The 26,346-nt window shown below is 40.1% G+C and overlaps 1 protein-coding gene across 1 annotated transcript in view; it reads left to right on the top strand.

The window, feature by feature from the left end:
- The window catches only part of plpp4 (phospholipid phosphatase 4), a 56,880-nt gene that overhangs the window by 6,460 nt on the left and 24,074 nt on the right, over positions 1 to 26,346 (top strand). The window contains exon 2 of the mRNA XM_038738190.1: positions 23,980 to 24,088. Coding sequence (XP_038594118.1) covers positions 23,980 to 24,088 — 109 coding nt within the window. The remainder of the gene's footprint in view (positions 1 to 23,979; positions 24,089 to 26,346) is intronic.

Below are 26,346 nucleotides of genomic sequence, written 5' to 3' on the forward strand. Positions count from 1 at the left end.
AAGCTGGTGTTCGTCAAGAGACAGTTGATGAAAATCTGGTGGGAATAAAAATAATGCTAGCAGGTTGTGGGAAGTGAGTCTCTCCTGGAGTGAGAGACAAGTACCAGCTGGCGAAAATCACAGAAAACTACATTCTGTAAAGGGGAAGCTAAGTAACTTTAATCAGCCATAACATGGCTATTTAAGCTCTTAGTGAAAGTATCATGTTATTATCACACTGTCACAGAAGAGAAATAAAAAGTCCCTGTTCATGCAGTGTTACTTCAGTGTCCTCCTGCAGTCTTCACTGAAGAGTTGTGTGCAACTTCTGACCGATGAACTACCAGCGGAAATATACTGGAGGTTCATATGGTGGGTGGGCCTCGGACACTCTCGGGGGATCCGGGGGCATGCACCGCCGGAAGAACATTTTGTACATTTTAAAGTTAAATGCATTAATTTGGTGCAGTATCTATGAAAAACTTTGTAGGCTTGTAAACAATGTTGTGCTCTAATAAACTATTTGATCATAAACCCATTGTAGAGCTATAAATGGTGATGAAACAGCAACAAAAGTCAACAAATTTTAAAAACCCGAAATCAAAGAATAGAAAATAGAATAAGTAATTTCCCTAACATGTTATTGGTGTTGTTCTGTTTAACTTTTAATGGACACATATAATATGTTTTATACTTTCAGTGAATTTAATCCAATTCATTTTATTTCCATACTGTATAGATACCTTATTTTGAAAACCGGGCCTTGTCACATTTGTATCCTCGCACTAAATTCATTAAGTCCGACCAGAGTCCGACCTAATTTGATAAATAATGTTGCATGTGGTTCTCGTATCGCGTAACATGAAGACTTAATAGCCTCTCTTCAGGTAGGACTCTCATGCTGCAACACTTCTCTTTGTAAAGAGAGAAACTGACAGGATAAAGTCGCTAACCTGCCTGCCGTTTCAGTGAATTTATCATAAAGGCTTTAATACGTCAGCATTCTAAATGTAGGCGTGGCTAGCTTAATCACCTTCTCACAAACGAGTGACAGAAACAGGCCGTTAACGTTACCGTAGTTACCTCAGAATAAAAGTGGTTGTCTCGAGTCGAATGCCAAAGTGTGCGAGCTTACATTAGCGCAGAGCAGCGGCGCAAAACACAACTTCAGAGGTCTGAAATGTAATTATGAGATGTGTAAAAAATATTTTCGGTTCATTTTGAAACTATGGCGGAGCAAATTAGACTATGGCAGGCCGCCATGGTCTCATTAATTAATGGGAAACACTGGGTCACGTTACATGCTGTCAACAGTGTGCGGAGTCGATGCAAAACGTAGTGGATTGACTTATCTGTTGTAGTGATGAGAGTTTGCAGTGTATTAGGCCTATTTCCGCCATTGGTGGCTGACCTCATTTATTTTATTAGCCAATGTAGTTTTTTTTATTCGTGAGTGGTGGGTGCTAATTTTGGACCCTGTCGGGGAACTAACGTTAGCAGCGACTGACAAGAGAGTAGCCAGCCACACTGCTTGCTTCAAATGAGTTTCACCGAAGCCTGAAAGGACGCATGGCAAGTCAACATTGCCAGCAGTAAGGAGAAAATGGAAACCATACTATACTTGTGAATCCATTCAGAATTTTAAAAGATCAGAATCGCAATTCTTACATGAATCCATTTCTGCCTTCACCCCTATATATTATATCTGGTGCTGAGATAAAATGACTCCAATGGGATACCTGTGTTGCTCTGTTTATGACAAAACACTGAGGCCCATATATACACCCATTGTCATTTTGAGTTTGTTTTGGAATCTTTCTGGTATACTGTGGTCAGAAATCACTTTTCAAAAATATGACACATCTCTAGCTGGAATAATCTGCTGTTCGTTTACTTTCCACTGCCTGCATGATTATTACAATGTCTTCTCTTGCTGCGTTTCTGAATTTTGGCAGCCAACATCTGAGGCACAGAATCACAGGTCATCCAATCTGTAACCCTAATTATCTTGGCGATGAAGGAAAAACTGAGATTGCAGGCTTGACAACTGGCTGTAGCTGGAGGGACATGGAAACACTTTCCGACTGGATGCTGTCGCATCCAATTGACCAGAGACAGACAGGAAACAACGGCACGAGTGTGACCTCTAGGAAAGTAAATTTTTTGATCTTTGTCTGCAATAGCACAGAGAGGACACCCATTGTTGTACTTGATCATGTAAAATCAACCTGATTAATTACTCGGTTCTTAAAAGGGTGAAAAGGGATATCCAGTTAAACCTAACAAAAGAAAGATAATTCAACAAGTACAGGCGAAAGCATAATTGCAAATACAAAGATGAGAAACAGTGCCAGAGGCATGAGGTTTTTAAAAGGATTTGTATGTTGTATGCCAAATTTGATTAGTGACCATGGTGAAAGAATAATCTGCAAGGTCTATTAAATAAAGGTGGAATAATGAAGGATAGATTGATGGAAAGTGGGCCTAGGCAGACAGAAGAAGATTTTTGTAAAGAAAGGATGGACAGAATGGAGCTTTGTGTTTAGCAGAAGGACAGAAGAGGCGACACACAAAAGGGAGAAAAGTGTGGAGCAGCCAACTTCGCAGGTGCTGTGGCAGAAATAACTGTGAATCCAATGAGAGCAGAGGCATCTGACTATCACAGTAAGCCCAGGGATTCCCTGACAGCTCAGTCTATCACCGCTCTAAGCTACTCTGGCATTTCATTCTCCACAATCGTTTGATCAGCTCATTATGCTTGCTGTCCCTGCTGTCATCTATCCAATCCCATCTCTTTATCCCTCCGTGGGCATCAGATCCCTCAGTTACTCTCTGTGTGTTCTTTTCACCATTTCTTCTTAAGGAATATGCCAAGATTTTTAGGAGATTGCTCTGTGGGTGAACCTATCTGTTAGATGATGAAAACTTACTGTAGGTACAGATAAGATTGGATAGGAGAAGCAGAAAGTGAAATCTGACCAACTATTGGATGGATTGACATAACATTTCGTAAAGACATTTGTGGTTCCCAGACGATGAATCCCACTGACTTTTCCTCTAGCTTCACCATGAGGTTTACATTTGTGCTAGTGACATTCATGTCCCCGTAGTAATATCAGATTTTTCATCCAGCACTACTATAGCACACGGCTCCTAACACTACTAATAATTACAGACAGTAAATAAATAAATAAATATTCTAGACTCGGCAGGGAGCAGAATGTTGCTTGCAATATTCAATGACCACACAAAACAATGAGTTATAAACTGGTACCTTGTATTTTTTAACATTAAGCAAAAATAATAACCATAGGTTCATTATACAGTTAACTTTATAGAAACACCTCAGTTTCAGTCCATTAACAATTTCTTTCTTTTGTCACCTTTCTGTAAGGTTGAAAACCACTGAGTTCTTATAAATTTCTTAAGAAATATCTTTTTTTTTTTAGCTGGGCTAAAATCACTGATCTATTTTCAACTAGCTAATGTTAGCCATCATGCTAAACTCAAATGCTGATGGTAAACATTCTTTTTGGTAATCATCAGCATGTTAGCTTGCTGACATTATCATTTAGCTCAAAGCACGTCCAACCTCATTGTAGACTCTTGAGTCTAGTTGCAGCGACACTCATTTGCTAGTTTATTAGGTACACCTAGCTAAAACGAATGCACTCCAACAGATCATCCCAGCAATAAATCCTATAGTAGATCATCCCAGCAATAAATCCTATAGTCATGAATGTTATAAAGTTTGGCAAAATAATTTTAACACAAGATCCATTTAATAGTTTTGTCTGGAGCTTTCTACTGCATATCACAGTTCTATTACTTTTGTTCCTTTTTGTCCACCCCTGTATCATTAAAGATATACTACATACAGTATTAGACATAGCTTTCAATATAACAAAATAGGCCTACAACTCAACAACATCACAGCATCTATAATTACTATAAAGTTGAATCAGCACCGCTAAAAATGTTTCAACAGAAACTGAACTTTAAAACTCCTAGATGTACATAATAAACTGGCAGTTAAGTGTATAGAAGCATGGAAAACAACTCTTTTTGCCGGTAGACAGCTGCTCTCTTGTTTCTATTTGTTGAAGACAGATTCAGGTCAATGTGAAATTAATCAAAGCAGACATTATTGCATAATTTTGCCATGACTTCATTTCATCATATCTGAAAAAGATGTAAGAGCTTTGTCTTTTGTTACATCCAGCCTGCACTTGAGTTTTGGGAGAAATCATCAAAAGTTTTCTCCACTTAATGGTGTAGTCATCAGTGACATTTAAAAATTAAAAAAAACATGTAGGATTAATAATATATTTTGGTACAGTCGCAGACTTGATCCCAAATCTGACTTAATTCTTAGCACTCCCCTATAGCTCTTATTACAAAGGGAAATCAAGAAAATTATGCTACCGTGTTTAAAGGGGACATTTAATCAAAAATCCTGCAATTAAGACTCACTGTAGGGATTGTGCTTATACTGGTGGGCATTTCCGAAATAGCATTTCAGCTGGAAATTTATTAATCTGCTACTATAATACAATTAAGTTTGATAATGCTGATCCTTGGGAAGAAGTTCTAAATGCAACATTGTATTCTGTTAAAAGCGTATCCATCTAAAAGTGTATCTGTTTATTATTATTATTACCCCCTAAACAAATATGTACTTGATGTTGAAAATGAAAATCATATCAGATTATAACTACCAGTACATAAACTTAATTATACTTTAACCTTACATGTTTTAGATGTTTCAGACAAGTCTGAAATGAAACCATAAGGTGATAAGAGAATGATGAGATTTGTTTAAAAATCTGTACTCAAAGCTCAGTTAATTTGATAGAAACATGCACACAAGTATGAAATAAAGTTTGCAGCCAATAAGAATGTGTAGATAACACTTAAACAACTCCAAGCCAAGGAGATGCAAATGATGTTAATAGATGCAACACTATTAATAGTATATATTTCCCAATTATTATAGTAGATGATGAAATATGAACTAAGAGTGGTACTCAGTAGGTGGAGATTGAGCTGAAGCGGAATTCTGTAGACCACGGAGGTGTGGACGTAGTATGGAAGTGACAGTTCCTGTGGGAGCAAAGAGAAAGGTCCCTGCAGTGCTTTACACTTTCTCCCATCATATTTCTATTCTTGTTCCTTCTCTGGCTCTCTCACCTTCTCTCTCTTTCACTTCGCAACTCCATTTCCCCCTTTCTCAGGTATGTTCTTAGATCTGCTCCATTACTGTCATTTCCAGCTTCATACTCTTATCTGTACAAAGACAGATGAGGGGCTGAGGAGACGAAAGAGCCTTCCGCCCACAGACGCTCACACATGCAGCAGTCTCCTGGCCCAAATCTCAAAATATATAGCAAGCAAGCCCCTCTCCTCTGGAGAAGGCTTCATCGCGTCTGTGTGTGTTGTGTGTCCCTCAGGCCCCTGGGTTTTGCTGTCAGGCCAGATTCTTTCCTTGATGACTCCACCATGGTATCCTTTAGACAATGCACTGCAGAGTGACGTCTCACTTTTTGCCACAGCAAGGTGTATCACATACAGCATATACAGAATGTCATAGTCAAAGAGAGGATAGAGGTAGAGGCAAGTCTCTGACAACTTTTAGAACTTTAAGGAAAACAATCATTGTGTTACCAAAACAGAAATAATATTGGAATTTTGTGACCATCATTGAATTTATTGCAACTTTTCAAGTTTGCTACAGCTGGGAACAGACATTGTGTTACTGAAAAAAGACCAGACCCTCCACATGTAACAACTCATTATATTTTAACCCATACCCACACACACAGAGTTTTAGTCTTGACAGCCGGAAGAAGCACATATTGAACAGAGGACGTCACAATGACGAGACACAAATTAAAAAAACTAATTTGGATGACTATAAAATACTCAGAACATTGAAGCTGCATAGTTTATAAGAGTGAAGTGAACTTCTGATGACTTGTGGCTCTCCACTGAAATGTCATGAACTGGATTGGTATTTTAACAGTCTCTCTTATTTATTTATTAATATTAATAATTATTATTATTATTTTTTCCCAAACCTATCCCAGTGGGGTCAATGGTCTAAATTTCAGTTGTAACAATTTATCAAAAAGTAATCATAATGGAGCTCATATCAACTGGATAAGAAGGTTTGCAATTACCTTAAACCTTGAAGAGTTAATCATTAAACACCACACACTTTTTGATTTTATCTTCCAACTGTCGAAAGACACCCCGACGCCCAGACAGAGTTGGTCTCAAGTATTTTCAAAGGTGTTTTCACATAAATTAATGAGGCTAATTAGACCTTGTGAAGTTAAAGACTGTCCCAGACTCCAGTTGGTTGAATATAATGTAGGGGTGTGGAAAATAATTGATTCTTATATGCATTGCGATGCGGACTTGGATGATTCTGAATCGATTCACAAATGTCAATAATCGATTATCTAGAGGTTAATTCATTCATGTATTTTGGCTGCTATGTTTGATTGTTAATTATCCATATAGAGTACACAAATTAACGAAATGCAATTTCTTAAGGTCACCTAATTACAGCATACAGTAGCTGGAGTCTCTGTGAGTCTTTTTTCTGATTTCCATGTGGATTTATGGTAGCGTAAGTCACACTGAAGAGCCAATAAAAATGGGGGCACCTGAACTGGCGGCGTGGCTTCACCCAGCCCTTCCCTAAAATAGGTAAAACAGACAGAATAAAAGAAAACAGATTCCAACTTGGATTAATCCATGTCAAATGCATGCGTAGTGGCAATATTTGCATTATCCACAGGTATTGTATTGGCACATGCGGATTGTGAAAACTGAATTTTTAAAAATTTCCTTGCAGGAAAACTCTATCAAGTCTTCTATAACAACATCACCCTACTCGGGAAAATTAGAAACAAATGGTGATTTTATATCCACCTACCACTCATCCCAGAGAAGAGTGGTAGGCAGAAAACAAAACAATAACCACAAAGGGAAATCTAATAAATTCAAGCTATAGCCATGAAACTTAAACAGCCCGAGGCAAGGAAGTGGGAAAGTAATACTTTACACTTTACTCTGAAAGAACACTTTACAGATGTACACTATATACTATATATTCAGATCAGAAGATGTGATTATAGATCAATATAGCATCACTATGTGTATTTGTGTATTAGGTCATGACAAGAAAAATAGTATTTGTGTATCGAAATCTCTGCAGTAAATATCTGTGTGTGTGTGTGTCAATTGTGCGTGTGAGTGTGTGTGTGTGTGTCTGCCAGCATACAAGTGTGTTTATGTCTGTGGGTAACTAGTAGTGCACCTTAGCTTTTGATGCTGCTAATGATCAACTTTAACTCTCTGTGGGTGTTGTTTAGGGGTGTGTATGTTCAGCCTTCCTTTGACTGAACTAAGAGCACAAGGCTGAATATTCTCTCCTGTCTTTGACTGACTGACTTTGACATTTGCTAGGACGGACAGTTAACATGACAACGCTGATAAATTTCAGCCTTGCGTCCCAGTCCACATCACAGCCAAAGTCCAAGTCATATACCTTCTGCTGAAATTTGAAACACTAGGGTTTGCTTTGAGCCGAGCACAGATTCCTTAACCTCTGCCATGACCATGTCAATTACTCTGACTGCAGAATTCATTTTCTATGCCTGATCAGGCAAGTTTTTATTTTTGACAATCATCTGTTTCAAAGCAAGGGAATGTGGTAAAACTCAGATTTGACCCTTGTAGATTAAATCATTTCAAGCTTAACTTATAAATCCATAAAGTCATGTGTATTCACCCTTGAGTGAGTGTGGTTTCCTAAAGGTTGCAGGATAATTAGAAAGCACTGGGGTGTGTTTAGCTTATTCCTGAATGTAGGCTCACCAGGGCTAACATTAGCAAGCCAACTAAGAAGACACAATATGTATGTAGAGGGGGGTAAATGTATTTATAGGCAATTTTCCACTTAACTTTCTAAAAGTTGTGTAATGTAAATACATGTGTTCTTTGTTGTTTTGTTTTGAGAATAACATTTGTTCAATTAAAAGTAAGTGTGAAGTAGATTGTAAGTGGATTTCCACAGTCGTACATGTGGTGGCAGACTTTGGTCACAAGGCGGCAGCATTGAGTAGTATTGTTGTTGTTTTGCCAAGTGCATCATGGTCTTTTCTTCCTGTTTAACGTGTGAAAGACGTACGAGGGATTGGTGCTGAGACTTCGTTGTGTAAAATAGTAGGCACTACTGGAACTGTGTACTGGGATTTTGGGCGCCAATTGTCAACCATTGTATACTAAATTTCATGGTAATGCTAGCGTGCATTAAGTCACACCGTGATATTGTACTTTGTTACTCGAGAAATGTTACAGGTTTTACATTAATTGTTAACTCTGAAGGTAATAGACATTGAAAGTGCGTTGAAGTGTCATTTACAGTTGCACATTTTATATACCGATATTGATGTAAGTGGGTTTATGGTTGTCAATAGTCACAGCCCAATGCCGTATTTTCTACCATATTTTTACTGTACTTTCCTGTATTTTATTTCATTTTGCCTCTCCTTTCTCCTAACATTGTTACAAAATTCAGCATTTGAGCTGGTTACGTGAAAGACTCGGTAGCATACCACTCTGTGAAATGACCTGCACATGTGGTCAAAAATAAACCTGGAGCTACAAGAACCCCTGAAATAATTGTGTCCTGTGTGGCATCTAATTCCACGGGCTACATGTAAATAGACATTTTTCATGTGTACAGAACAAGCTCTTCCTTTTAGCTACGTCAGTTTCAGGGTCCTGGTATTGTTTGCACTGTCATGAACTGAATGTACGCTTGACACTTAAGAAGAACAAAGCCATCGTAATGTTAACACAGGTTTTTCTACTGTGACAAGTCAAAATGTCTTACAAGACAACTTTGTAATTACCAAGAAGCACATTTCTCTATATCAGAAGTTTAATTTCTCCTGGATGAAGCTAAATATCCCATACCAGAATGTCCATTGAACTGTAAAACAGCAAGATTACCAACTTGTTGAAGAAAGTGAGCATTACTTATTAGTTACTGTCATTAGTCAATTTCACATTGTAATCCCTTAGCCATTACTGAAAAAGTAAATTAGACTGGAAGCTATAAGCCTAGCTTAGCAAGACTGTATTTGGGAGAAACATAGTCTGGTTAGGAAATATGCCCGACACCTCTAAAGTGATACTGGTAGTCACTAGGCTGACTGAATCTCTCATCAAGTTTCTATATAGGTTTTCAAATGAAGCTTCAAAAATATATCCTCAAACATAATACTCAATTTGAATGAAGTGATTCATCAGATTAAATTTTTTGTGAAGAAAAGGCATAATGAGTACTTGGTTGCTGTTTGTAAACATGCAATTCAAAGTTGGCCCAGGCTCAACAAGTGAGAGAGAAAGAGCAGTGCTGGTCAAGCTAGCTAGAAAGTGAATGTAAAGAGGGAGCAGCGTTAGCGAGAACAAAGCAGTGAATTAGACAAATAAAACCACTGGAATCAAATTTTATAAAATAGTAGGCTATAATACTAATAATATTAGTGTCGCCTAATCTTTATCTGCAACTGTGCATAAATACCAAGTTTAAACAGATGAATAGACGTGCGAGAATAAGAAGCTGCGCAGCATTCAAATGTTCAACATTATGAATTAAGCTTTGAAGCTTACAGAAGCGTACAGGGTAGGCACATTGTATCTTGTTTAATCTGTACATTCAGAAATGTAAAAAACACTATTTTGTTAATATTCCTTCTTGTCTTTAAAGTGAAGTTCCCAGGCAACCAGCACTATAACAGTTAAAAGATGTACATTGTGGATGAATAAACTTTTGTTTGTTATAAAAAAGAATAGCCCAGTTACAGCATGAATCTCCCCTGAAGTGGTATCACATTTATGTTTGTGTATGAATAAAACAAATGAACAGTGTAAATAGTATCAGTCTTCTTATCTGACTCTGCAAATAAGAATATTTAATATGTAGTGTTTAACTTTTTCTTTAAACACAGTAACTGTTGTTTAATGTTGTATTGTCAAAAGGCATAGTTGGTTAAGATGGGAAAAGAAAGTCTACAACATTTCATTAAAGAAAAATTTCTCCATTACGCACTACGGATTACGCTCCGTAGTGCTTTTTGTGTTTTTGTTCCTAAACTCTATTTTCTGCTGTCCCTCTCTGAAAACATTTACCAGAGAAGAGCTCTTAAACATTGGACATTCAGCTGCTCTTACTTACCGCTCTTTATTGAACTTGGAACTTTCCCGGAGTTATTAGTTGGAGGAGCAGCCGCTTTGTTGGGATCCACCGGTGACGCCGAATGGGTAAGCGTGCTGGCGCACTGGTTAAACTGAGACAGCGGGGTTTTCGCACTGCGCTTCCTTCGATCCACTTGGTGAATGTCCGTTCTCTGGCCAACAAAATGAACAAACTGCTGGCTCTCATCAGAACTAACTGGTGCTATTGCAGATCTGCCACCCTCTGTTTTACCGAATCCTGGCTCACTCCGTACATTTCAGACAGCGTACTTCACCTACCGGGATTTAATCTCTTCCGGGCGGATCGTGTAACAGAGCTCACGGGAAAAACAAGGGGAGGCGGACTCTGTCTCTACATAAACGAAGGTTGGTGTACAGATGTCACAGTGTTGAAGAAATCATGCAGCCCTCACTTAGAGACATTATTTATAAACTGTAAACCTTTTTATTCACCGCAGGAGTTTTCCTCATTTGTTCTGGTTGCTGTTTACATTCCACCTGAGGCCTGTGTTAGTGAGGCGTTACTACACCTGGCCGACCAGATAACTAACCTGGAGAAAAAACATCCAGACTCCCTGCTCATTGTTCTTGGGGACTTCAACAAAGCAAACCTCAGCCATGAACTTCCAAAGTACAGACAGCATATTAAGTGTCCCACACACTGGACCACTGCTGCACAACATTATAGTACGCCTATCACTCTGTTCCCCGTGCAGCCGTGGGACTCTCTGATCACTGTCTGGTTCATCTTATCCGGACATACAGGCAGAAACTGAAATCTGCTAAACCTGTTGACAGTGAAACTCAGACAGCTTCGTCAGACCAAAGAGGAGGCCTTCAGAAGCGGGGACAGAGTACTGTATAACAAGGCCAGGAAAACACTGACTGAAGAGATCAAAGCAGCAAAGAGGAGCTACGCTGAAAAGCTAGGAAACAGCTTCACAGCCAGCGACCCTGCGTCCGTGTGGAGAGGCCTGCAGACACTCACTAACTACAGGAGACCATGCCCCAACACTGCTGGTACTCAACGACTGGCTGACGAGCTGAATGGATTTTACTGTAGGTTTGAGAAGCCCACAGTCACACCTCTCCCCCACTCCAACACCAACTTCAAACAATCACCTTCCGCCTCTGACACGCTGTCACCCCCCCTCTCTAACCCCTCACCTGCACTCATGATCTGTGAAGAGGATGTGCGGCAGCTCTTCCAAAGGCAGAAGATCAGAAACGCCTCTGGCCCCAATGGTGTGTCGCCATCCTGCCTGAAGATCTGCGCAGACCAGCTGGCCCCCATCTTCACTGAGATCTTAGATCACTAGAGCTGTGTGAAGTTCCCTATAGCTTCAAACGCTCCAGTCTCCAGTTTACAATCATCCCGGTCCCCCAAAAACCCTCCATCACCTGATTAAATGACTGCAGGTCTGTCGCACTGACATCTGTAGTCATGAAGTCCTTTGAAAGACTGGTGTCGGCCCACCTGAAGGACATTACAGGCCCCTTGCTGGACCCCCACAGTTTGCCTACAGGGCTAACAAGTCAGTGGATGATGCTGTCAACTTGGGACTGCATTACTTCCTGCAACACCTCGACACTCCAGGGACACATGCAAGGATCCTCTTTGTGGACTTCAGCTCGGCGGAAAACACCATCATCCCAGGCATCCTCCGCACCAAACTCACCCAGCTCACTGTGCCAGCCTCCACCTGTCAGTGGATCACAGACTTCCTGACTGCCAGGAGTCAGCAGGTGAGACTGGGGAACATCACATCCAGCACCCGGACTATTAGCACTGGCGCCCCCCAGGGGTGTGTGCTCTCCCCCCCTGCTCTTCTCCCTCTACACCAACCTGCCTAAGGAGCTGCTGATCCACTTTTATACAGCCATCATCCAGTCTGTTCTCTGCACTTCCATCACTGTCTGGTTTGGATCTGCCACCAAAAAGGACAGGGACAGACTACAATGGACAGTCAGGACTGCAGATTAGATAATCGGTGCCAACCTGCCCTCCATGCAGGGAACATCACTGCAGATCCGTCTCACCCCGGACACAACCTGTTCCAGCTTCTCCCCTCTGGTAGGCACTACAGAGCACTGTACACCAAAACCAACAGATACATGAACAGTTTCTTCCCACAAGCCATCACTCTGATGAACAGCTGATTTCTGATTCACAGTGTCAGGAACAACCCCTGTGCAGTAACCCAGTAACTCTGTCTCTAATCAGCCACCTGTTTACTGGTTACCACTTGTTATTTATTCATTGTATTCTATTTCAGAGCTGTTCATAATGTTCATATTGTTATATTTTCATATTGTATAAACTGTATACAAAATCCACTTACCTTAAGTACATAATGCCTGCACTTAATACTTATTTATTCCAGCATCCTTTGCACTATGCTCCATCGCAATGTGTACATGCATGTATGTATGTGTATGTGTACATGTATATCACATCCTCCTCCGACATGTGCATAATAATAATAATAATAATCAATGAATATAAGTCATGGACCTGTGGAGCATTTGCAAAGCCTGCTGGAAAATCATCTGTGCGCAGCAGCGTGGCTCCTTTCTTTCCTGCTGTAGGTCTGAAACAACCCCCCCCCCCAACACCACCACCATGCTTCCTCTCAATCCCTCCATGTCCCATTGGCCATGTCCTGCCAGCTTCAGACCACTGCATTTCCTAATACCCGTCTAAAATACGGGGCTCTGACCTTTCTCAAAGTGTCCCAGGGGGTTTTAATCATATACAGGCACCTGTAGTCTGACCAGCCCTCATTTTGCTTCTCATTATATTGTGGCTTCTTCAGTGGACCTTCTTGAATTAGCCAGGGTGAATGGGTAATTAACATCAAGAGAATGACCCTGCATTTGCCATTGTATCCCCACCAGGGTTTTGCGTGACAAGCAAAGGATAGTGTTTTCTTTTTTTGTCTCCTCTTTAGCCAACTTCAGAAGGGATATCTCCAGGGAAGCCAGAGCTAGCTGAGTGTCACTCAGCATCCATCCCGCTCCCCTCCTCTCTCCCCTGCCTGTGACAGGACTGGTGCTGTGCATTCCTGACACGTTCGGTCAAGGCCCTGACTGTAACCACTAACGCAAACGGAGACAGAGAGAAGAGATGTGACATTTATTGCACTCGCAGAAGTCTGCTTTGCATAGCAGAGTATTGTATAATAAGCCTCTAGGAAAGTACATAACGCCTGTTCACATCCCAAGTAATTATGTTGATTAAATATGATTATATTAGCTATTCAGTTTGCTGAATGGGAAATTCAGATGATGATATTAATATTATGAGTGTAGTTTTCTGCATAGCAGGTATATGCCCTCATTTATTAGCTAACAATATAATATACCCATCTATTTCCATTCTAATTAAACTCATAGCTGTGACTATGATGTTGGAAAAGGGGAAAGAATTGATATGCTTCTCCTCATAGCCACAATACGGCCTCAGCCCAAAGGCCCAGTTTCCAGGCCTCAGTTCTGTATCCAAACTTCAGCCTTTAAACCCATTGCCATAGCCAGCCACACAACTTCGCCTTCAGGCTTAATACCGTCTGTTTCCACAAATTCCCCAGAAGTCTGGCCCCCTTTCACCCAAGAAATGTAGCCTAAATGTCAGGATTTTAGGTTTCTGGAATCCATTGGGCTTAATAGCCTGATTGGAACTTCCATTCCTAAAAAGCACAGCTCCCCCCGGCCACTGTGCTTTATCAACACCACACACAAGCACACATTCATTTTCAAGGCAGCTCTGGTCTACAGGTCCAATAATGAATCACATAACATCCTCGGTATCCTCGGTCTGTCAGTCGGTTTGCCTCTTTCCCCACTGTGACCCACCCCTAATCAAATTGCAGCAGCAGCAGCGCTTTATTAAATCACAGATACCCAGTTGTCTTTATTTAAATCCAGCCATGCCAGATTTGATTTTGCTGTAATAGCAAACGTGGGATTTTCTTTTTCCTGTGTGGAGTACAAAATGGAAAGTTAAGCAAAATCTGTGCTGTCCTTTTCCCTTCCAGCAGTGTTCAGTGTGTAAGCCGTGGATTTGTGAAAAACCGAGGCTCACCTGCTGTGACTCTCATCCACCAATCATTACAAATGTCTCCTTTGTTAGTTAAAACAGTGTGACAGCACATTTCATAGATGCCCATCTCTAGAAAGGTTGATGTGAACTGATGAACTGATGCATTATGAAAATATATTAATTTAGTGTTTGTCTAATAGACTGTGTTTTTGACCCACTTACCAGGTGATTAGGCATACACAATAACATAAACCAATACTGTAACCTAACAGTTAATATTGACTCTGTGACGTTGACAATGATTTTTGTTGACCCTGTAAGATTTGCCTAATAAAAAAGTGTATTGAAAGGAATAATTCCAATATTTTTGGGAATATGCTCGTTCACTTTCTTGCTGGGAGTTAGCTAAGACGATTGATGCCACTCTCATTTCTGTACAGTAAATATGAAGCTACAGCCAGCAGCTGGTTAGCATAGCTTAGCACGCATGTAGATTATATAGTACTTATACTGTAGGTTGAACAAACATTGTTAATTAGTGAGCTTTAAGCCTCATGCAGACTACACGACTTGCAGCATCAGCCGATGGCCGTGCTTTTCAGACTACACAACTTGCCGACATGTGACGGGAGTCTGAAGTCTCTGTGGCGTTCACACTACGTGACTGATCAGTGACAGGGGGTCACTCACTACGTGAGCTGACAATGACTACGCTGGTCTCCAAACCACGTTTTGTCAAGAAAACACACGACACACAACATAAAGATAGCAATTATAAAGACAAACTAGAACTGCAAGCAGTTATAAGCGGGGTCCAAGCCTCCTCGCACAAGCCACCCCCCCTGGCCCCGCGGAGGGCGCGCAAGTCGGCCCGGGCGCCCTGCCATCATGCCGCATAAGGTCCCCACGTTTGGTCTTGATGGGCCATTCCAAACAGAGGCAAAATGTGCTGCCTTTGAAAATGCAATAGGAATGAATGGGATTTTGTGAGAGATTTCAACTTCGATTTTAGCGGCACCTGTAAGCGGAATTGCAACAATTTTTGAAGGTGTCATCAGGGGCCCATGAGGAAGAATTGACCCAAATTTGGTGTCAATCGGACTTGTGGTTATGGAGATACAAAATGCATGTAAGTCAATGGGATTTTTTTGAATAGCGCCAACTAGGGGCTAACTGTACCAAATTTTGCACAGCCCCTCAGGGGGCATGCCACATAAGGTCCTCAAGTTTTGTGTTGATCATCCTTTCCAAGCCAGAGATATATATTACACAGAGGGGTGTCCTATACCATCGGAATTGTCAGCATACCGCAAACACGTAGACATAAGGTTTATGAATGTGCGCAAAATGTTCCTTGGTTCAATATCCCATTGAAGTGAATGGGGCATTTGAGCTTCAATTATAGCGCCACCTTTTCGCCGAATTGCACCAAATCTTTCAGGTGTCATCAGGGGCCCATGGGAAAGATTTGACCCAAATTTGGTTTCAATCGGACTTGTGGTTATGGAGATATAAAATACATGTAAGTCAATGGGATATTTTTTGACGTCTTTAATCTGCAATAACAGCGCCACCTATGGGCATATTTGGATGAACTTTGGTGCCTGTAGTAAGCTCCAAATTTGGTGTTGATCGGCTTTTCCAAAGCGAAGATATGACATCATTTCCTGTTGATAGCGTTTTTCGCAAATGTTTGGTAGCATATAATTGCAAAATTTTTTGCGGCATCAAAATTTCCTCTACAAACCTTCATCAGCTTGGTCCAGAGATTATCCGTGCCAAGTTTGGTGTCGATCGGACTTGCGGCTTCGGAGGAGTTAATTAAAAAAGTTTTTTCAGTTTTCACGATGTAGTGGAAAAAAAGTCTAGGCGTAAATGGGCGTGGCCTAAACCACGAGATTCAGCTCGATCCCCTGAACGCATGGATATCAGGTTTTTGTTCCAAGCTTCCATGGAGTTCCAAGCCCAAACGCGTTGACCTTGCTTATAGCAACCCCTAGAGGTAGAAGTGTGCGGATTTTTGCGCCTGAGTTACTTGCAGGGTCTTGAACCTACCCTATGAGTTTCGCATCCCTAGCAGTTACCGTCTAGGCTGCAGTAGTGGAATTAGCAGCGGAAGAATAAAAAAAATAAAAAAACAAGAACGATTGCAATAAAAATATGGGTGAAAGAATGGATTAGCACACGGTAACAGGGATTGTCTGAGCTACAGAGAGAACTGGAGGTGAGTAAAAAGTGTTTTGTGGTGAAAGTAGTAGCTGCCTGCTCTGCCTGCTCTCATTGGCTGGACGTGGGTGTTGAGAGGGCTGACTGTTCCAGATATTTGGCATGCTAAATATCAGACAGATGTCGGCGATGTGTCAGAAATGTGTCGTGGAGCCGTTTTGACGCGTCCTTGAGTAGTTCACACATAAGGACTGGCAACCGCCAATCGATCACTAATTTACCGTAATCACAACGGTCACCGACCTCGCCGAGGCAGAATCGGGCTTACAGTAAAATCGTGTAGTGTGAACTTGGCTTTAGAGGTGCTAGATTTTGTTAACTTAAGACAGAGCCAAGTTAGCTGTTCCTTTCTGTTTCCACAAAAAATGGAAAACTAATCTTTCAATTTATATCTTTTTCTAATTTACATTTACTCATTTGGCAGATGCTTTTATCCAAAGCAATTCTACTACAATGCTGTTCCACTTCTAACATGATACTAATGCCAACTTACAGTATCTGCTATTATTTTCTTAGGGTCTTCATGCAAATTAAAACAGTATATGCAGTGTGTGTGAAGTGAAGTCATTAGGTTTATCATAACACCTTTAACACCAAACATTTATTACAGTGCTCTTCACCAGTTCAAAAATAAAAGATGACGGAGACCAAACTTAACAAGGACCAAACACTTCAGCACATCAGTTACTGAGAGACTTTTGAAAAAGTGCATTATAAACCTTTCCTTGAAATGTCCTAACAATGTAAGAGAGCTTATTCGACATTCTAAGCATGATCTCCCTTTTAATTTGAAACTGGTCGGCGCAATAACCAAAGGCCTCAGCTCAGATAATCTAGAGATCTTAGATGTGTTGAGTGGCCATCCAAGCAGTACGTTGCTGATTTGTCCACTATAGAGCAGCCTGTCTGTGCCAGCCTCCACTGGGACAAAACTCGGCCAGGAATCAGAGCCAGAAAATAGTCTGCTCCACCATTCTCTCACTTCTTATCTCATATTATTTCTCCTTGAATCGCTCCTCCTTACTGTCATCATTTCTACAAAGACATTTGTAGATATAAAACCATACTGAGAGCTCAACATTCACCACTGACCATTTAGCTTTATTGAACAGCCCAATTCTCCAGTTGGATTTGATGGTGTGAAAGAGGAGGAATGGGAATTTACCAGTGGTAAATGAACCAGAAGATGCACTGAACAGAGAACGATAGGAATTTCCCTCAGGGCTCTACACAACCTCTGATCCTAATAGCTTGTAAATCTCATAAGTCACTTTTTAATAGCTCCCTGCTGTATGGTTAAATGACTGGAGTAATAAGTAGGGGGTGACACGTGAATGTCATCAGACTGAGAGAAATGCAGTGAAGACTGCCCAACTGAGATCTGGTGGGAAAAGTCATTTTAAATTTCTGTCCTAGATCTGGCAGATGGTCCGCTCCAATTTTTTTGTCAGTCCCTTCACTACACACACACAGCTCTCTCCTAGTAGCTCAGCTGATTGCTAAATGTGCACTTCACGAGAGTCTCTGGGTTGCATCAGGTACTGTAGCAGCGCTGGTGCAAAATGCAACAAGTGAGGAAAACAGCCTCATCACTTAGGAGGAACAAGAGTTACCCTGAGCTAACTCTAAGGACATCTGCTTTGCACCTCTGTGTTGTGAACATTGTAAAACTCCCTGATATTTTCCCTTTTTCTTGAAGGTGAAGGCCACATTCTCAGTCTGCTAAGTGAGCTATGCAGTGTTAGAGCTGCTCTTTAGCCTCCTGCACCTGTACATAAATGCTGCGTGACTGCAGTTTAATAATGGCTCTTGGCATTCGGCTCCCGCTCGGGCCAGCCCCTGCTAGCAGATATAATGCGATCAATATTGATGAAAACGCTCAGCTTCTGTTACGATATATCTGTGATAGGCTCATTCACAAATATGTTCACACAGATAGCAAAACATGCGCACACAGCCACTCAGCCAAAATAGTACTTTACTTGCCTGAAGTTTATTCAACTAAGTTAACTATTCCACACTTTTTTTTAAACTTTCTTTCACGGTGGCATAGCAGACAATATGTAGTATACCCGAGGCCATAGTTACAGATTCTGCCCACAGTGCATTGTAAATCCAGAGCTTTCAAATGAGCTGCTCTTATTGTTCTTGATGCTGTTGTGTGCTAAATCTCCACGGTGTTTCAGCAGAAAAGGAAGATAGAGCAGATCTTGAGAAATAATTCACTTTTATTTCCTTGGCTGTGGCTGTGCTTGTCAGATTTAGAATATGCAGCTAGTAGAGATGGATAGGAATTGTTGATGATAAATTGGCCCAATTGCAGAGCTTTAATGAAGAGGAACAGGGGAGAGGCAAAAATCTAAAAAGTTTCTGAGTTAGAAAAGGTCAGATGTAAAGATTTAAAACCAAGACTATAAGGTAGTTATGGTCTGCTCTTTGTGGATATCAATGTGGATGTATGTGGCATACTCTGTGCCCACTAAGCATAAATGACCCCTACAATTAAACTATTTGCAGAAAAATTTATCTTCCGGCCACTATAAATTTCTAAACGTTTTCAAAAGTTTGATGCCAACATCTTAAGAACTTTGCACATTCATTGCGAAACACTACATGTAACTTGAAACCATTAAACTTCCCCAGTTGATTACTTACGTTAAGACAACTATTTTCTAAATTAGTTAATTAATTAATTAATAAGTTTTCTAAAATGTTAAATATGCAAATGGAACATTATATAAATAACATTTGGTAATTTGCATAAATCTCTGATTCAACTATGTAAATTAGGGGACAGCCCTAAAAGATATATATTGTATTTTATGTTTAAATATGCAAATGATGCATTATCTAATCCTAACTTTTGGTGAATTCAGGTGGAATCTACAGTCGCAAATAGAAATAGTGTAGTAAAATAAATACCTAAATGTGTATTTTGGGCATTTTCTTTCCACTTGTCTGAAATAAGATATGTTATGAAAGCAGCAAATTTAGCCAGTGCATGAAAAAACAATGGTTTTGCCAGCCTCCCCTTAAGACTTCCCATGTTGTCCGTTAATCTATAACGTTTTAGCCCCTATAGAAGCCAATATGCCTTTGCTCAATAATGTCTCAATACAGAGCAAACAGAAGCTGCTAAAACAGAATGAGGTGCTCCCCAGGCAGCCAGCAGGCGGTGCTGAGTTCAGGGCCTTTTGTGTGCCTCTTGTTTATGTGCATTTAGAGAACTCATCTATTCTGTCCAGAGATCATGTCAGATGGTCTCATTGGAGCACTGATGAGAGTCTGCCTGTGCAGAAAAACACTTTAAATTTCTTTAACACCACTTTATGTGCATTTAGGAGAGACTTTTCTATGTCTTTCAAACTATTCAATATATGTGTCTTTCTCAGTGTTTTTTTGCAGCCCCTGCTTTACACAAGAGTAATGTTCTCACAGGTCTTTAAGTTTGGAAATAAGCAGAAAGAGGGGCAAAAGCAACAGGATATGAGTCACAAACAAAAGCCATGTATGAAACATATAAAAACTATTTTGGCTTTTAACTTTAAAACCTAATACTGAGTTTGTTTAAATGCAGCCCACCATCACCTTTCACCCTCTCTGTCTCTCTCTTTGAATCAGTGTGATTACAATTATTTCCCAGCAGGATAAATTGGGGGGCATGCTGTGTATGCCATTACCTCTTCAAGACATCAGCTCTACTAATGTGACTGTAATCCACATTGTCTTTCCTTTCCTCACACACACAACTGCATCCTCTGTCACAAGTCTGTGAATGATGCACTTCTTACTTCTTTCATCTCAGCCTGTAAATTACAATAAAAGTAAAATTAATTTCCGCAAAGGTCACGCTCTTTTGTCCATGGAATCACAGATGAAACCCTGATTAATTCCAACTGTGTTTGGCGTGTGTAGCCTGGATCCCCAAAGTGCGCCCAAACCATATTGGAGTCTTTCTTTTAATAAAGTTTATCGCTGGGAAAGGGAAGATCAGGCAAAAATCTCAAACTAAATCTCGAGCCAAGGGAAATCCTTTGAGGGCGGTATTGATTTGTTGGAATAGATTGGATACAAATTCTCCAAAGGAGGAGTGTTATTACATGTACAGAAGGCATTTTCATTTTGTGAAAGTGATCATCCCCAGCAAACAAGGTGATTGTCATATCTGAAAATACAGGGCCATAGTAAAATTATGAGGTATTCATTGCCATCCATAGCTGCATCATTTTATTAAATGCGTCATGTTCTGTTTTAAAAGAATCTTTTACCATGATGAACAGTTATGAATTATTCATATAAAACATTTGTGGTTGTTTGAGTGAATTTTGAAGATTAAAGTTGTGAATCCCTTATGCTTATGCAGGAAATCTGAATCCAGCAAGGGAAGGGCGGACTCCGCCTCTACCAATTAAAACTGCTATATCCATCCATCTACCATCAATACTATAAAAAAAATTTTTAAACTGCAGCAAGTTTGTGCACAATATGTGCATTCTAACGTGAATCCATGAAATGTAATATTATGAAGATGAATTTTATTTATGTAGTTACCTTGGGGGAGTGTGTGCCTCAAACTCATTAAGATGTTAGTGCTTGGATGCAAGATAAGCCCTGCAGAGTGACAGGTAGTATTTAATGACCTGAGAGCTCTGTGTAGTAAGAGAGGAGGTAGGGGAATTGTCTGTATGTGTGTGTATGTGGGTGGGTTGAGGTGGGGTTTTTCCTTGACTGACGCTATCTGTCTATGTTCTATCTCTATGCTTTTAATCCCTGGAGACTGAAATAACATTCTTTGTCACTGACGTTTGAACAAGGGAGCTGAAGAGAGTACAAGCTGGGAAAATGGAGTAATTCATGAAGCATATTCTGTGTCATTAGCATGGTGTAATTTATTGTGCGCCACATACCGTAAATGTAATGGGGCTGAAGTGACTCATGCACACTGGCACAGCAAGGTGTAAAATAAGCTAGTACTGATTAGGTTGCTCTATTGCAAAAACATCATGTAGTTATCAGAGGACCAACACATTTTTGACTTTCCACAGTATGTAACACGCTTCCTCTCTTTTAGAAAGATTAAAAACATATAATTGATTTTCCTGTAGCTTGAAGAGAGAGGAAAATAAGAACATTTGTTGCACATTCATCCATTTTTATCTAGAAAAGGTTTGCAGAGGATGCATGTACCTTTTAACTGACATTTCCACAGTTAAGAGTCACACTGAGGATCTGCACAGGATCCAGGATATCCTCACACTTCTGCCGCTGGCCAGTGAGTAGCTCAGCTGGAGCAGAAGCGTGATAAATGCCTTGCTGAAGGGCATGTAGTTGCTTGGGAGAGCTTTACTCCATCACTATTTCCTCCTAGATATAAAGTAGTTTGTCTGGAAAATGAACAGCTAGACCCAATAATCCTTTTCACAAACTTTAGAAAAAGTTATTATTTGTTTAGTCCCCCGCTCCCCCCCAAAGATTTTTAAGATTGTAAGATGAGGTAATATGTGTATAGTAATTTTAACTGGATGAAATTTAACACTTCATTTAAGTCATATAAAAGTGTAATATTATAAATACAGTATAAAATATTATGAAGTTTATTTTAGGTTTTCACACAATTGAATTGTCAATAATAACGTTGGTCAGGTTAACATTAACCTTTAGGTGTGGCAGTGTTGGACATCTAGACCATTTGTCCATTAATTTTAGCTAACACTATTTAAATCGTTTTTCAATTATTTTGAGCTGTGTATTTCAACCATGTATCCATTACTTTTAGCTAACTATTACTAAGTTAGCTTGGTCAAGTCTCCATTAGTACCAGGACCACTTGGTGCAAAAGTTGTAACTTTCAATCATTTGTCCATTAGCTACCTATTTCAGTTATTTATCCATTAGTTTTAGCTATCTATTGAAACTGTTCCATTACAGATTTTCTCAATTGCTTAAAAACCAGGCTTTTTAACTAAAATTTAAAAACCACAACTCCATTTTTCAAAAAGCACAGCCATTAGCCCAAACTCTACACACAGATCCCTTCATTTGTCATTGCCTACACCATATGGTCATTGAGAAAGCACTGACATTCAATATTGTTCACTCAATCAGCAGGTTGAGCTCAGTTAGCACACAGCTACCCAGGTGGAAATACAAACAGGAATGAAAAATGTGTGCAAATGTTTGCATTTGTTATTCCTTTAGTTGTGTTCATCTTGTGAAAAGGTTTTTGAGGGGAGCACCACAAGCAACATTACTAATAACCAGTTTTTGTACTATTGTTTTGGATGTATCTCACCAGTGTGTGTGTATTTGAGGGCTTGTGTGTTATGTCTGAGGGCAAAGTTTGTTTTTTTCAGCGAGATTTAATGGTTTTGAGTGGAGAGCTTCATTTTGACCTGAAAATAGGATGTTGGGTGGAATTGGGTGACAAGCTGTGGATTTGCGTTTAGAGTTTCGAGAAAAAGAGGCATCATTTCAAGAAATGTTTTTAAGCAATCAAGAAAAACTGTAATATTAATGAATGGAATCACGGACATAGATAGTTTTAAAAAATCGTTAGGCCTATGTGTTATAATGAATGAAAATGATAATGAATGTGCTGTGATGATTCATGGGAAGAAGGGAGCAACAGTGCACACAGGACCTGGACCATGCCAGGGATTGCAGATATGTACTATTTGGGGCCTTAGATAAGTTGTTTTTGGGCATCCCATAATTTTTAGAGGAACACCTGAGCATGCGGCTGTACTATTTTTAAACTTACATGGGCCAGTTCTGTGCCACTGTGTGGCAAAAATCAGCTATAAGACGAGTAGTGCCTTCCTCATTCCACTGTTTTATTACCAAATTTCCCCAAAGATAGAATTTCTGTAATATTTATTGCATTTCGTTGCTAGAAGACAATGTCCCAGCCACACCGTAGTTTAAAACAATAAATTTTTGTTCATTTAGTGCAAAAATATTAACCATACTAAAAATATTTGAAGCTCTCTATGGCCCTAGGAGGTCAATACTTCACAACCTAATAGCGGAACGGAGCAGCTTATAGAATTGTTTTAGAGTGCAGTAACAAAAAGACTGTTGAGATGACAGAGAACAAGGTCGTGTCTGACAGATCACTGGGTGGCCAAGGAGGGCTGGAGAAAGCAGGAGCATGCTAATTTGTTCCCACTCAGTAAGAGTGTGAAACAGCAGAGCTCTTCACTGAAGGTGAGCTCGGGTGAAGTAGCCCTGCTTACATGGCCTCAGTTGTTTTTATCCTTGTGTAAGAACCACCAGGTCTTCGTTTCTTGTGCCCTGCAAATGCAGAAATCTAAGCATTACGCATATGTCTGTGGTTCTCAAACATCCTCCGACCCACTTTGACAACCACTGCCAGATGGTTTATGGTATACTGCTCTGTGTAAAAGCATCTACTACATGCCTAAAACTGATTGGTGTACATTTGTTCTTTGCCACAGATTTACAGAGTTTCTGGAGCCCTTTGAGAGAGTGATTCAACCAGAGGAGCTTTGGCTTTACAAGAATCCTCTAGTTGAGTCAGACCACATTCCCAAGAGGGTCATGTTCGTAAGTACCTGCTGTCTAATTATGCATTCCTCTTATTATTACTTTATTGACACTAAATACTTGCTGATTATTGCACTTTATTTGAACTACATCCTATGCTTGTGTAATAATCTGTGTGGTGCAGAAATCCTTCATTAAGACAATACTGTAAAGCCCCTTCTTTCCACTGTTGAGGCGAGGCCTGAAATGTGTAGATAGATATGAGAAGGGCTTTACTGAACTGTGGTGATTAGTGCTTCTGATGTAAATATCATCTCTTCTTGGACAGAAGTGGGCGGCACAGGGTAAAGATGAATTTCAAACCAATACAGCAGGGACTGAAAATATTTTTCCTTTGGCTCATGTTGTAAACACTGAGAAAATAACCTAAAGAATATCTTGGCAAAAAGCACATAATGGAGCATCTGTGCTGATTTTGTTCTCAGTGCAGTTCTCAGCGACAATCACTGACTTCAATACATTTAAAATACAGCAAACTGAGCATTACAGAACTCATTCGTACAGAAGAGGATTAGGGCCCCGTGTGAATTATTTTTCACAGAATTCTGAGATTAAAATCAGAATTCGCGCGGTGGTGCAGTGGTTATCACTGTCGCCTCACAGCAAGAAGGTTGTGGGTTCAAACTTTTTCTGTGTGGAGTTTGCATGTTGTCCGCGTGGGTGCTCCGGCTTCCTCCCACCATCCAAAGACATGCAGGCTAGGTCAATTGGTGTCTCCAAAATTGTAGGTGTGGATGTGAGTGTGAGTGGTTGTTTGTCCATGTGTGGTCCTGTGATGGACTGGTGACCTGTCCAGGGTGTGGGATTGGCTCCAGCCCCCCACAACCCCGTACGCAGGATAAGCGGTTGACGATGGATGGATGAACTATGACTTTTTTCTCAGAACTCAAAAAAAAAAAGATTCACATGTGGCCCTAATTCTCTTCCATACGGACAGTAGATGGTCCTATTTTTGAAGAGTGATTATAATATAACAGTTCCAAGGATGCCAGAACAAACAAGCTGTTGTTAAAAATGAACCATGTATGTATGGACATGCAACAAATGTGATGATTGAGCCAGGAAGCAATTGGCTTAGCTTAGCATAAAGACAGGGAGTGGGAGGAACAGCTAGTCTGGCTCTGTCCAAAGTTGAAAAAAACACCTACCAGCGCACCTAAATCTCACTAATATATTCTATATCTCCTATGTATAACAGAAATGTAAAAATGTATGGTTTTATGTGATCGCATGATTTCTAAGCAAACAGTTGCCAGGTGTTGTGACTTTCTGCATCTTGCCATGCAATCAACAGAGACTCCAGGAAGTCACAGCACCTGACCAGAACAAATGTATACAACCAATGCAATGGTTCTGCAACTTTAAACAGAAACTGTGACACATCTAAAGTTCAATATCCAAGCACTATGTGCACAACTGCTTTTTAAAGCTGCTATTATATGAATACCTCCTAAATGTGTTTTCAGTACTTCAGTAAATTGAGTCCTGGTAATGATTGCATTATGTACCCTATTCTCTCATATTATAAACTTTTTTTCCATCACATCAAACTGCGAAGAATTCATCTTTTATCAGTGTAAAGGGTAACTTCAGTATTTTTCAACATGGACCTTATTTTCCTTATTTTATTTTTTTGTGTATATGTGACTGATTCCAGGCAGGCTGAGTAGGGATGAAGGTTTTTCTCCACTGATTTGACTGCTTTTACCAAGATTGTATCGCAAACAATCTGGATTCACGGTGACAATCGTGAGTAAGAGGAAATAAATATCATACGAGGTTTGACTGGTGCGAGAGATGAAAAATATGGAAGGTGAATAGCCTGATTATTCGTAACCCATTAGAAATACAGGTGAACAAATACCTGGTACAGTAGCCTGTATTTATTTTCTATTTGACTCTTTTAAAATTGCATTTAAATTTTTTAATATTTCGTTATGTTGCTTTTCTATTTTATGCAAAGCACTTTTAATTGCCTTGTTGCTGAAAGGTGCTTTACAAATAAACTTGTCTTGCCTAATTGGGACAACATTTTGAAATTCCAGTATTGAGCGAGCCCCGCAGCTATCGGCAGCAGTAAGACATGGCTGCAAAGTGATCTTTGCGGGCAATTGCGCCCCATCAAAATACGTCCACTTAAGTGCTGGTTTTTGGCACTGACTGGCTCAGATTATTATTATAAGTGTCTGAAAACACTGTGGAAAGGATCCCTACAGAGATTTATCTTTCTTTAAAAAGTAAGCGCCGTTTGTTTAACC

Source organism: Micropterus salmoides, unplaced genomic scaffold (genome assembly GCF_014851395.1).
Source record: "Micropterus salmoides isolate LMB-PRFRI ecotype aquatic unplaced genomic scaffold, ASM1485139v1 Ms_hic_scaffold_22, whole genome shotgun sequence".
Lineage (NCBI taxonomy): Eukaryota > Metazoa > Chordata > Actinopteri > Centrarchiformes > Centrarchidae > Micropterus > Micropterus salmoides.